This window comes from Cygnus atratus, chromosome 3, assembly GCF_013377495.2.
Source record: "Cygnus atratus isolate AKBS03 ecotype Queensland, Australia chromosome 3, CAtr_DNAZoo_HiC_assembly, whole genome shotgun sequence".
Lineage (NCBI taxonomy): Eukaryota > Metazoa > Chordata > Aves > Anseriformes > Anatidae > Cygnus > Cygnus atratus.
In genome coordinates this window covers 96,338,577-96,352,169 of record NC_066364.1, presented here as the reverse complement: position 1 = coordinate 96,352,169, position 13,593 = coordinate 96,338,577, and the positions used below count along the sequence as shown (strand labels likewise).

Sequence of the window (13,593 nt, the reverse complement as noted above, 5' to 3'; positions counted from 1 at the left end):
TCCTGAGCCCCAAATATGTGTTGTATTTTACATAACGTAACATATTTCAAAACACGAAGACTTCTTCTGTAGCAAAAAGAATGTTAAGAAGGAAGACTTGATTTCCAGAAGCAATAATTTTTTCTGTCTCCAAAAAAACTGAAAATTTAGCCGCACTTTTTAAAAAGGCAGAAGGAAAGAAAGTCTCAAATTGCCTATTCTGTCCTCTGGTGTTTGTCTCTTCTCTCAAGGCAGCTAACAAAGTGCATTCAATACCTGCACCTCAGAAGTACTGAAAGTTTTCTTTTGTTTTAACTAAGCCTCAATATCTTTTAGGAGGTCTGCTTTTTTGTTTATAAATACCATCCTTAAAGACATTATTAAAAAACTGTAGAGATAACTTGTTAGCCAATTACAAAGATCTACTTAGCTTCTGATGTTTTACTTCTTTAAGATTATTTTCCAAGTGAGTAAATACAATACCTGATCCAAAATGTCAGTGAAAGGTTTCAAAAGGCTGAGTGAAAACTCAAAAATTCCACTCACAAATTTACTTGAGAAGATTTAATTGTACACAATTATAGGGTGATTAAAGTACGTTCAGGAGTATTCACACAGTGCAAGAGAAATATCTACATAAGTAAATGTCAACTCTTTAGTTGCACAGTGCTTGAATTTCTGCAGCTTGTGAATACAAAAGTTTCTTCCTTTCCACATAATGTAGAATCACAGTAAAGAGTCAACGCTGTATGTTTTCATCACTTGAGTAAAATGATTATCTGAGTATTTCTACACCTCCTTGTAAAAATACAGATTCTTGTAACTTGAAGTTTAACGTTATATTTCAGATACTTACAAAGTTTATCTCGTGAATTTGTTCTTGTAGTGTATCCAGAATCAAGATCTGGGAAGCCACCAACATTTTCAAAACACATCTTCTTATTAATATATAGGAAGAGCAGCAGCATGAGGATAATGAATACCCCGACAGCAGACAGGAATCCAATTGCTTCAGGAGATACTAAAAGAAACAGAGAAAGACACATACAAAAAAACAGTCTTGTAAAAATAAAACTTGTAAAAGTTTTATTACCTATCAGGATTGGTCATTAATAAACACTACTAAAGCTTCAAGTATAAGTAAGATATAATATACATCGGCTTCTTCATTAGAGTTAATGTTTAACAGTGTTGAATTTCATCAGTTTTTTCTCCTCCGATCATCTTTTCAAAGAACAGAAAGTATCTGGTTCTAGTAAGGGATGACTGACATTGTAAGTGAGAGGTTCTGCTGTAATACTGGACCCCATAATGAGACAGGACCTCTGCAGAAAATGGGGGGATTATCAGCATGCACTAAGGCTGATGACTTTTGATGGAATGCCTCAGAGCATCTCCCCTTTCCAGAAGGGGCAGGAGGTTTGGCTACCTGGGCTCAGGGCCAACTCAGAGACAGCACTGCTGGGGAGGGACTGGGCCTTCGCTGGTGAGGACATTGCCTCTGCCAGCCTTGCTATGCTCAGCTTCTGGCTCCTCCTTCCTTAGGGACCAGCTGGCCCTTGCCACTCCTTAACAAACAGGATTCTGTGTGAGCAACAAAACTGAAAGAAAAAGCACATGACTGTATGTTCCTTACCCTGGTATTTGTACCGCTTGCATATAAAACAAGAAAGCTATGTGAGATAAAGCATACTTAACTGAAACCTTGTAGAGGAACCAAGGCTTAAGTAGACTGATTTGTCTCAGTGTATAAAATAAAGAATATGTAATCACCACAAAGCAGATAACTGAAAGGGATTTTGGGGCATCTTTTGTGGGAACAGAATCTTGCAAGTCCATCAGAACCTAAGTATTCACAGCCATAATACCATATAAGGCCAAGATTATTTAGGAAATTGTTTTAGAAATACAGAACCTGGGAATAGATATATGAAATGGGACCAATGAGGAAAAAGTAATTAGGGGCAGCTTTATTATTTGAGATGTGTTCTTCTATTTACAGATGATTTATAAAGATTTATTGGATTCATTAATACCATTTGCAAAACCCTTGGCATTTTACATTAGGAGTGTAATATTGTGTGGCAACATCTCCCACTACATAAAACAGAGCAGGATAAAAGAAAAGTTGCCAGCAGACTCTGGGTTTGTGGAGATGCAATACAGAAAGACAAGAAGCAACAGCCAGAAGTAGCAGCAAGGAAAATCCCAGTTGGATATGGGGGCAACGAGGGGTGGAATTCAGAATAAGAGGGGTTAAGCACTCGAATATACTGCCTAGATTGTCCCCCTGCAGCCCAGGGGTCCCACATGGAGCAGATCTCCACGCTGCAGCCCGTGGAGGAGCCCCCGGTGGAGCAGGTGGATGTGGCCTGGAGGAGGCTGCGGCCCATGGAGAGCCCCCGCAGGAGCAGGCCCCGGGCCGGAGCTGCAGCCCGTGGAGAGGAGCCCACGCAGGAGCAGGGGGTCTGGGGGGGGGCTGCTGCCCGTGGGGGACCCGTGCTGGAGCAGTTTGCTCCTGGGGGATGGACCCCGTGGTATGGAGCCATGTGGGAGCAGTTCTTGAAGAGCTGCTGCCTGTGGGAAGCCTACAGAGGATCAGTTCGGGAAGGACGGCATCCCATGGGAGGGACCCCACAGGGAGTAGGGGCAGGGAGTGACCATGAAGGAGTGGCAGAGAAAAAGTGTTAGAGACTGACCACAACTACCATCCCCCTGCACTGCTTAGTGGGAGGAGGTAGAAGAGGGTGGATGGGGGAAAATGTGTTTTTAGTTTGCTTTTAGTTTATCACTGCATTAGTCTGTTAGTAATAGGCAATAAATTACATTCATATATTTTGTGTCTGTTTTGCTCAGAATAATTGGTGAGTGATCTCCTAGTCCTCATCTCAAACCTTGAGTCCTTTTCATCATATTTTCTCCCCCTTTTCTTTTGAGGACTGGGAGTGAGAGAGCAGTTGTGGTGCAGTTTAGCTGCCCAGCAGGGTAAAATCAAGGTGCTCTTTCCTAAAAAAAGCTATACAGCAAAGAAATGCACCTTTCTAAAAGGAACTGCTCTGATTTGCACTTCCATCCTGAGCTGGACATCCAGACCTATCTGAAACAGTGCAAATAATTTTCACTCCACTTTTACCTCTGACCAAGACATCATGTAATATTGTGCTTAAAACCCTCACCTCTCCCCCTACAACTTTCAGAAGAAAATGAACTTCCCAATGGCTTTGAACCATCCATCCTGACAAAATTACTGAAGAAATACCAAAATGTCAACCAAAGAAGACTCAAAGAAATGAAATAGAAACCACCATTAGATTAGAAGCTTGTATTTAGATAAGCTTCAGTTATTTTTTTTTTCATGTTTTATTAGATTATATCAGAAAAGTTGGGAAAAGCATGAGCAATTTTTAATTAACTCAGTTAAGCTAGAAACTCTGTCTTATGAAGAACCAAAGGCAAAGCTAGAAATGATTGAAAGCCTTCAAGATCTCACCTTCACCTTCCAAACCACTGAAGTCCAAGACAAAACAAGAAATATAAAAACGCAGTACAACTACTGAATAGAAACAGAATTAAAAAAAAAAAAAATAGTCCAATGGGGTAGAGCGGGTGAGCCTAATTTTCAATTTCAGACAATGTACAGAGACCCATATAGTTAGAGCTCCCCATCAGTCCTTCAGGATGAGACAACCTGCTGTCACGTAGAGCAACAAGGTGAGAAAAGTGGGATTTCTGTCCATAGACGAAAGAAGGTTATAACATTATTATTATATATTTTGTTAATTGTTTTCATTAACATGAACGAATAGAAAGAAAAACGCCTTGGCTTATGCAAGTTCTTGGTTGCACATGCTACTCCGATTACCTGATATTCTCTTCAGAAGTCTGTTTGGAAATGCTTATGATTTTATTAAAATCACTTGCTGTAGCTGAAATTTATGGCAACTCTGCCTCACACTGAAGGTCTTTATATTTAATTTTCAAGAAAAGTAGTTAAGCCGTGACCAAGAATGTGCTGGAAAAAAGCACAAAAGCACAAAAATTCTGTCCCATGGGGACAGAATGCACAGAAAAAGTTGGAAAGTGAAAAAAAAAACAGAAAAAGATGACAAATTAGGAGGAACAGGCAGATAAAGCAAGTGAAACCACACAAATTTATCTGAGGACAATTGCTTTTTTTTTTATGGGAGCAGGCTGTCCTAAGCAACTTTGCCCAAATTTAACATCAACGCTGCTTTGAGCAAGAGACTGAGTTGCAATCCAGTCATCCTACAACTCTGTAGTTCAAAATAAAGGAGGACGCTGCATGTTTTCTTTAAATAGATTAACTGTACAATACTTTATGAGAAAAAAAATAAATTATTTCACATTTGATCTTTTAAAACTTTTTTTTTTTTTTAATATATTGCAATGTAATACATATAACTTTTTTTTATATTGTTCAGCATTCAAATTTGCTTTGATCCAACAAAATATGCACTTTAGGAACCTACAACCTAGAAGTAGCTTGAAAACACTTGTGATTTTTCCAGTACTTTCTGGATACTAATTAGTTAAAAGAGACTTAGTACAGCTCTCTCTATGGAAACGCAGTATCTGATGACATCTTTCTGGAATAAAAAACATTGGCTAATAACTTATAAAAGAATGAAACTTTAGCTGAAGCAAGACTAATTATTTATGTAATTCAGTGTGAACATCGGACTTGAAAATTATATTTTAGTATAAATTTGCATCGATGTAAAGAATTTTAGAATGCTTGTTCACAGATTAAATATGTTATCAAGTTCAAAGACTTTAATATAATATCATTATAAAGCCAGAAAAAAAAGTTGTATGTCAATTTTCCACACATAAATGCATACAGATTCCCATCTATGAATGAAGGTTTTATGTATCACATTAATCCTTCAATTAATTTTGCATAGCTAAAGTGTTAACCAGGTATACTTTGTAGACTGAAATAAAGTTATGTACTGTTTTCCATACAAAACCCTTCTGTGCCACATTCAGCACAGGAATTACTTTCATCCAAAACATATTAACATAAATTCTAATTTGTTTTGGCATTAATTGTACCGTGAAAAGCATTTTAAAAACTCTCAAAGATTCCCAATGCTTTTTTCTAGAATCACAAACTGGCAGAAGGGCAATACTTCAATAGTCATACTTCAAATTCAAATGTCCTATTTTAATGAACTTCACAATTATCCTCAGCTCCTATGGAAAAACAACACGGAATGTTTGTAATTTATAATACTATAACAGTTTTAGAAACACGAAAAGAACAAATGACTTACTACAAAGCTATTAGAACTAATTGAATTGCTGCCTATGGAAATGACATAGAAAGTTATATTCACTACAGAATTATTAAATTAACAAAAGTGAATTAGCCTTGTTATTATCACTAAAATTAGAATTATTAGAACACAGAAACTTACCATCCCTTCATCTTAAATATCAAATTAGCATCCTTCTCTAATACAGCTTTCTTGTTATTAAACAATTTTTTCTTTTCCAAAACAGATTTTAAACTCTTCAGAAAATATTTGCATCTTCAAATAAATATAACCAAACAAAAATCCTCAGATGTATTAAAAAGTACTTTTTAAAATATGTATCCACATACACAAACCTATACTGTATATAATATCTGTATTGTCCAGTCAAGTATTTTTGGAGCTTTCACTGCACATCTTACGGCTTACTTAGCCAGTAAAGTATGAAGCCACACATTTACCTCAGTGATGTTTTAATTATTCATTTACAAATGCAATACTATCTCTTCTGTGCACAAATTAAGTAACTAGGGGAACAATCCGAAGTAATTCAATTGCTTTTACAACCTATGAAGGTAGTTCATTTTTCATCTCAAAGCTTATTTTTATTTTTATTTTTTTTATACAACTTGATCTAAAATATTTCAGCCTTTTTTCAATTCTCTTAAATATAGAGGAGCACTGCTATTTGCATTTTGTCCTGCAGAAGCATTACATAGTTATTAGATCCACTAATTTGACATTATTCATTATTAGATCCATCGCTGACATTACGTGAAATTAACCTGTAATGTCCAGCTCAGAAATATTTTTAATTCAAACACTATTTATTGCCACATCGCTTCATACCACCTTTCTGACTTGCAAGAGAAATTAACATATCTTCAGAAAACAGGTTACTGAACCACAAAATAACATTTATACCTTGATTGCCTTTTGTCAATGTTTAAATTACTTATCTCGACATAGCACATGTTTATTTCTCACAAACTAGTCATGACATAATGGGGAAAAAAACAACCAAACACAAACCCCTGTGCCTCTGAGACAATTTTGAAGTAAAATACCTGTCTGACTGTTTATTCAACAGGAGTAAGAACTGCACTTCCATGTGTGCTGGTTTACAAGTAAATATTTTTCCTATTATGAATAATTACATAATATGGTCTCTTCTTTAAGTAACTGAACCTGTTTCTAAACTTTTTTTTTTTAAAAAAAAAAAGGTGATTTCAATACACAAAGTTCACAACTGAAAAGAATTTAGTTTACACTTTCAACACTTTAAATATCTATATCCAGTATATTAGCTTGAGACATGCAGTTTTAAGTGAATATAAACAGGAAATTACAATTGAATTTCAATGCAGTACTGAAAAGAGCATTTCCTAAATAAGAAAATTATTAACAATTTCTAGTAACATGAACCTTTCTGAAGTTTGAAAGACTGACAGAATGAAATCAGGATGAAAGTACTTATTTAACTTTCTATCTGGAATAGCAATGCCCTTCAAAAATTTCTATTTATATACCTTTCAAAGTAATACTGTGGAAAAAAGAAAACTGACATTATCTGAAGCGATACATGATGCCATTTAAAGGGTAATTTATTAAAAAAAAAAGTCATACACAACATTAAGTAAAAAAATAAATGTGCTTGCTTACATGAAAAAAATTACTGCATGACAACAGCTACCCTGCCATAATGCCACTGTTGCCTTTATTCTAGTTGAAAGCTATCTGGAATAACAGCAGTTTTTTTTCACCATTTGGGTTATGTCTCTTCATCCTGGCTGAAGGGTATCTGCACTGCTATAGAGATAAAGCCAGACACCACCATCACCCCTTTTTTGTTTTGTTTTTTCTTTTTACAAGTACTAGTTTATTTAATTTTATTATGAGCACTTAAATTACTTGACTAATTATTTACTTCAAACAGAGTTCAACATAATTTGTAAATTAGTGTTAAAAAGGCCTTGGTTCAGCAAGTTAACTATTCACATACGTAACTGCACAGAATACTTGTAGCAACTTTCATACTGCTGCTGCAGATCGTCATTTACAGGATTTCTTCCCTTTTCTTAAGATACCAAGCTAAAATTGTCTTTTAGAGATAAATGTAATTATATGAAAAGGAGGACCTTGGGCTCCGAATAATCACTGAACTAAGAAAGAATTTAGGAGTAACAGAAGCCATAGTCTGAAATGAAGATTTAAACTTCTGACAGAAATCTTTAAATTCGTAAATCCTTGTGAGCTCAGGATGTTCTCAGCCTGCCACCCCTGCTGATTTACCAGTCCCTCGATGTCTTCTCTCTCTAATACCGAACACGTCTCCTTGTAAGTAGTAACTCACAACAGAAATCTCTGAAAGAAAACAGCAAAGGAAACATTGCATTTCTACTTAGAATAGACATAGATCAGGGGATACTCTTGATTACCTTCCCAATAATCTGTTGCAATCATATAGCATGTCACATGCCTGTATTCTCCACATGGTGGGTGAGAGAACAGCAGTGATCATAGATATTTAATGGATATTTAACTCAGATAATCCTCCCAGTGCAAAGGCGTTAGAGACCTGCACAGACCTAGAGGCTTGTGCTGTCTAAATCCATAATTACTACAAAGTTGCCCTCCGATACCAGGAAAAAATCCACGTAATAAAAATCCTTTATTATCACATTGCTATTAATTGTAATGGCTAATTGGAAAAAAGTGCTGGACAAGCCAGAATTGCTAAACAGCACCATGATTAACTAGCATATGTAGCAAAGTATTGTGCCGTAGAAATTTCAATACAAACATTTTAAGTGAAGAAATGCCAGGAAATCAAAGTTTGGATATTGCAAAGTTCTTAGCAAGCTTTGTGTTTAAGAAAGGGAACTGAAACAGTTGGAACTACAAGACCCCAGCAGATGCTGCTTTCCAAAGGACTACAAAACACAGGAGAGCAAACAGAGGTGTACTTTGCTTCCTGAACGGGTATCAATCACCAGAAGGAAAAGTACTTGTTTCATATTATACTTTCGCTAGTCCAAAATGTATCAACCCAGACTAGCTTTCTAACAGAGAGTAAGATTTAGTATTTACTCTAATGTTGTTAATCCTGCTTGATTACTTTTATTTTTCCAATGAAAGTATCACCCAAATCTATTAAGTTTGGTATTCTCAGAACAAAATGCATAAAGTTTCGTGTGTTTCTAAACTAAAACAAAATACATGTATTTCTCTATTTAAAGTTAATTACTGCACAACTATGAATAGATGAGTTACTATTTTCTGAGTATATTAAAGAAGTAGCTTGAATTGCATAGAGTTTTAATAAAAGTTTTATTCCTATCTCTGTAAAAAGCGAAAATGCTGTTAACTTGGTGCTTTTCCTATCTGAACCTTAAAATGAGTAGAAACAACATGTATTTATTTGTAATGTAAAACATTACTGTGAGCTTACATAAATTAAAGAAATTTGCTACCATCTGTGGTCTCATATTTCTCATGACAAAGAACTATTAGCACAAGAAGCTCTACCAACTGGATGATGACCAAGATGAAGGAAAAATTTTGTTTCTTTTTCAGTAGCACTTATTTAGTGTAAACTACCAAAAACTTCAATATAACTTGAATGTCAGATGCAGTTAACTTTAAAATAAAAAACATAAAAATGTTTGTAGTTGTAACAGGAAGCTCATGAATAAGTATTTATTACCACTTCAGTGAAATGCAACTGGCAACTTAACATTCAGATACATGCAAATAGATGAGGATAGTTGACCACAAAGTTAAAAAGGACATAGTTCTACTTAGAATATACTTCTGACAAAACAAAAATTCATACCTTCTTATCTTTTCAAAATTATTATTAGAAGTGACATTTTACATTATCAGCCAAAGACATTGTCTCCTTGCAACTTCTTTCTTTTGCATATTAAAGACCACTTCTGTTCCATTATTAGTCACAGTTTGCTGAATAATTTCCTTTGTTTGTAAGACTGCTACAATAGAAAGAACATCTTGCAAAGAAAAAAGGTCTTATAAAAATAGTTGTAAAAAATCTGAGCAACTCAGACCTCAGTCAGATACTCGATCTACATTTCCATGAATTAAATACAAAACACATTGCCGAGTTGGAAGTATCACTTTACATTACTTCAAAAATACACAAATGAACAATGAAAGGTGAAAGAGACCTGAAAATAAAGTATAAAATGCATGATCATGTTAATGAGACTTTCATATCATACAGTGAATATTATACATATCAGAATGCATTAAAGATAGGAGTTCTTCAGTTATAGTTCAATATGATAAACACTCATCACCTGTCTAGCTCATCTGTACAAACAGAACCTGAAAAACAGCCTTAATTAAGATATTAGTACATCTAACAACAGCTAACTCCAAGTTAGACTAGCAGCCTAGCTACAGTGCACTACACAGCCAAAGATGTATGTTTCTGGTCTGTTCTCAAGTCCCCTAAATTCTGTTATGCCCATAGCAAATAAGCAGAGGAACAGCTTACATAATTCTCATGATTCTCTCAAAAACATGTGGGTGTTACCAGCCAGAAAAAAGGCAGACCTTTACCAGAGTAGAATAAGCAGCAGAAGTACATTTCAGAAAACCCTGTCCTGCTCTTTTGTTATGTTAAGAACCCAAAGGGACTGAACTAAACTAAGCAGGGCTACTCCTTCCTTAGACATGTCTTGAACTTGAATTGTCAGACAACAGGTATAAATTAGAAAATAAGCACATTTCCAAACTTGCAGTAAGTGAAAATAGAAGCAAGCAAGAAGTTCACCTGTAACACAAGGAAAAATCTTTTTCCATTTTCAATTTCCAGATTTCAACAATGTGTAAATACAAAACCATACAAACAGTTCAACCACTATGCTACATTACACACAGAAATGACATATTTCAATGCTGTATTACCAAATTTCTTGAGTAATTGATTGTACTTCCCTAAAGTATTTTATTTTCTTTAGCTGGGAAGTGTCTTGTTCTGTATTTTGCAATCACCAGATGTTATATAATTGCCTTAATATATGCACATTTTTCAAGACGTGTAGTATATTTATGTAATTATAAGAAGCTTTTATTTAAATATATATAAATTAGTTTTTAAGGTTTTGCAAAAAAAAGTCTATCAGTCTTCTTACCCCTAATCAACTTTTTAGACATGGTTCACAAACCTGTACGAATCTGCAAAAGGAAACTGTACAAGCAAGACACCACAGATATATGCAGTCCTTCATGTACAGATTAGAAGTAGACCCACCACAGTCTACCTTGCACTTCTGTGAAGCCACGACATTATGTGAAGTGGGAGCAGGCCCTACCTGGCATCACCTTTGGTTAGCAGGTCTGAGTTCTGTATTGGTACTGTATCGATATCATTCACATGAATTCAGACTATCTCAGATATTCAGTAAGCATTACAACCAGTACTGGCACACCTTTGAGTCTTAGAAAGTTAAAAAATAAATCTACAACTCAAATTAGTTTTATTCATTTCAGCGGAAGCATTGATAACTTCAAAGAAACTTTAATGATGCTTTTAAATGAAAACTCAACTCTTCTGCATCGTTTGTAGTCCTGGCACTGCAGCATGGAGTACATAAGAAAATCACAGAAGGGTTTGGGTTGAAAGGGACCTTAAAGATCTCCTCGTTCCACACCCCCTGCCATGGGCAGGGACACCTCCCACTAGACCAGGCTGCCCAAAGCCCCATCCAGCCTGGCCTTGAACACTTTCAGCAATGAGGCATCTACAACTTAGGATAAAAAAAACAATTAAATAAATAAATGAAAAATGAAATTTCATATGATTTTAACAGCTGAATATATTCCATAGCAGAAATTTCAGTTTTGCATTTTATTTTTACAGTTATGCCTTCATACAGCTATTTAATAATGTGAGCTCAATGGTGAGGCCACACAGAGCCTTGTAGACCTTTCTGGTCCTTTTCTCCATTTCGGCATCAGGGATCCCAAGGTTCTTACTTCCTTAGCAAAAATGAGTGAGCAGACAAGAAAGATAATTTACGAATTAGTTCATTTGCTAACCAGAAAGAAAAATTGATCACCAACAGATGTTCTTCAAGTTTTATAACCCTTGTGTATGGGTTATCTAGTTATATGCCATCACTCAAAACCAGAAGTTTTCTGTTACATTATCCATAGAAGACACACGCCTCCTTGCTTTACTCTTTTCCCTATTTAGCACAGGAGAAGTGAGAAGGAACATCCCTGTTTACCTTATTAGCTGCTTCTCAGAGACAACATATTTGGAAGGACTGTGAGAAAGATGGACAAGCAAAGCAGAGATGTGCACTGGATATCTTGACTAACTCTGGTTACTTACTCTGGTTACTTACCACTAACTTTCTTTCAAAGATTCCACGTGAGCACTCTAACTACAGTCACCAGGCAGTCACCTACTGCCATCTGGCAGAAGGTATCGTAGGCTTTCAAGCGACTATCAAAAGCAGAACCATTTTGTCAAACACCTTGATGAAAATGAATGAATAAATGCTAGGAGTGTGCAAGTGCATTCCCCTGGTACCCACAGCCACGCGGATGCCAGTGAAGAGCAAGAGGGGGACAGTGCACCTCGCACCAAACAAGTCAAGAGTACGTGGAATTTTCCATGTGTCAATGTGAATACTTCATTTGTCCATTGAGCTTCCACAGTGACTTCATGAGCCAAAGAAGCCTTTGTTTTCATGGCACAGTCAAGAGATGGCAAAGGTGAAGGTCTCTATGCCACAAAACTTTTCAGCTTGCTCCTATGTAAGGTTGAAATGAGTATTCAGGGGCATTAGGAACAGGGCTGGGAGGTCCTGATTGGACCAGCTCCAGATTCCTGGTGGCCAGGAATTCTCAGATTGGAAAGGACTTCATATTCTGAGCAGGTAAATACGGATCCAGATCATGCACCCAGATCCTGGCAAACAAGCAAGCCTGGACACCTGGCACAAAGTAATCCTTAGGAGCCTGGCCCTTGGTCAGACCAAAAAAAAAAAAAAAAAAAAAATCTTGAATGCACCAGAACACATCAGATGTTGTGAAGTCTTAGATAAAGTAATCAATATATTAAATGCAAGGAATCAGAGCACTACACAACTGGAAGACTTGTAGTACAATGGCAAGCACATTCTGCTTTATACGCACGTCAAGCAGAGAGAGGACAGACAAAAATGCACCCGCTCCACACACTACAAGCAGAAATGTATCAGTGACATGGCAGGACATATGGAGCACACAAGGTTACAAGAATACACATGGAAACTCATCTAAAGGAAAAAGGAACCCAACAAACTACAGGTATAAATGGCACTAAGAGGATACTTCCCTTTTAATCACACTTATCCCTAGGCTAATTTATAACTAATGCTAAAACACACTCCATGCAACTATTAAAAATTCGTTTATAGTATCTGATCAATCACTAAAGCAGATTAGACTCCAATGTCCAAATATCACACAGAACCTTAAAAAGATACACCTCTCTTCATTTGAGCTTCCCAGCAATAACAAAAACAAAGTGCTGCCTCCAAGAATGCATGCTTTTTTCTTAAAATCAGTACAATACCCTGAAATAAAAAGGGGCTAGCGAGATTAATGGACTTTGCAACATCATCAGTAGGCTTCCTGAACTTTCTAGTTCAATGAGTTTCATAATTCAGAAAGAAAACCAGAGCCTATTACGGAAAGAATACAGAGCACTGTGGGCACTGACTTATCCATCAAGGGAAAGACAGAGACAGCAATAAAGAGCTTAAAAAAAATAAAAAAAATTAAAAAAAAAAGAAAGAACAAGCTCCCCCTCAAATGAGAAAGAAGTTAAAGAAAGCAAGAATGGAATGATTTAGTTTTAAAAAAGCAGAGAAGTCTTTTTAATTACAATACTGTCAAATAACATACAAGTCTCAATTATTCTTTCAATAAGTTATTTGGAAAAGAACTTTTGGCCATAAAGCTATTTTTCACTTGCACTGGTACACTAAATTTTGACACTAGCAGATAGTACATATATATTTTAAAAATATATTAAAACCTAAATTGTTGCAATGGGAACTAAGGTTTATTCACAGGCCAAACAAAATTTCTTCCTACCACGAATGATGTAGTAGGAATTTAACAATACCAGGGAGTCTGTCTAACAGTTAGCTGTTGTCATGTCTAGCAGCCCTCCTCATCCTCTTCTGCCACACTTTCTTACTCTTTACTTTTTGAAAGCACTGAACACTCTTCTGACCTAAGACGCGTAAATGTGGTGCTTAGGGACGTGCTTTTGTGGTAGACTTGACAGTGCTAGGTTAACAGTTGGACT

General features: G+C 36.1%; 1 protein-coding gene across 9 annotated transcripts in view; it reads right to left on the bottom strand.

The window, feature by feature from the left end:
* Nucleotides 1–13,593, bottom strand: part of LOC118254593 (synaptotagmin-14) — a 111,560-nt gene that overhangs the window by 84,214 nt on the left and 13,753 nt on the right. For 6 of the 9 annotated variants that reach the window (XM_035559993.2, XM_035560007.2, XM_035560022.2 and 3 more), the window contains one exon: nucleotides 836–1,000. In XM_035559993.2, coding sequence (XP_035415886.1) covers nucleotides 836–1,000 — 165 coding nt within the window. Of the gene's footprint in view, nucleotides 1–835; nucleotides 1,001–7,550; nucleotides 7,623–13,593 lie in introns of those variants that run through there. The other 3 variants (XM_035559986.2, XM_035560000.2, XM_050709845.1) reach the window with 2 other exon arrangements.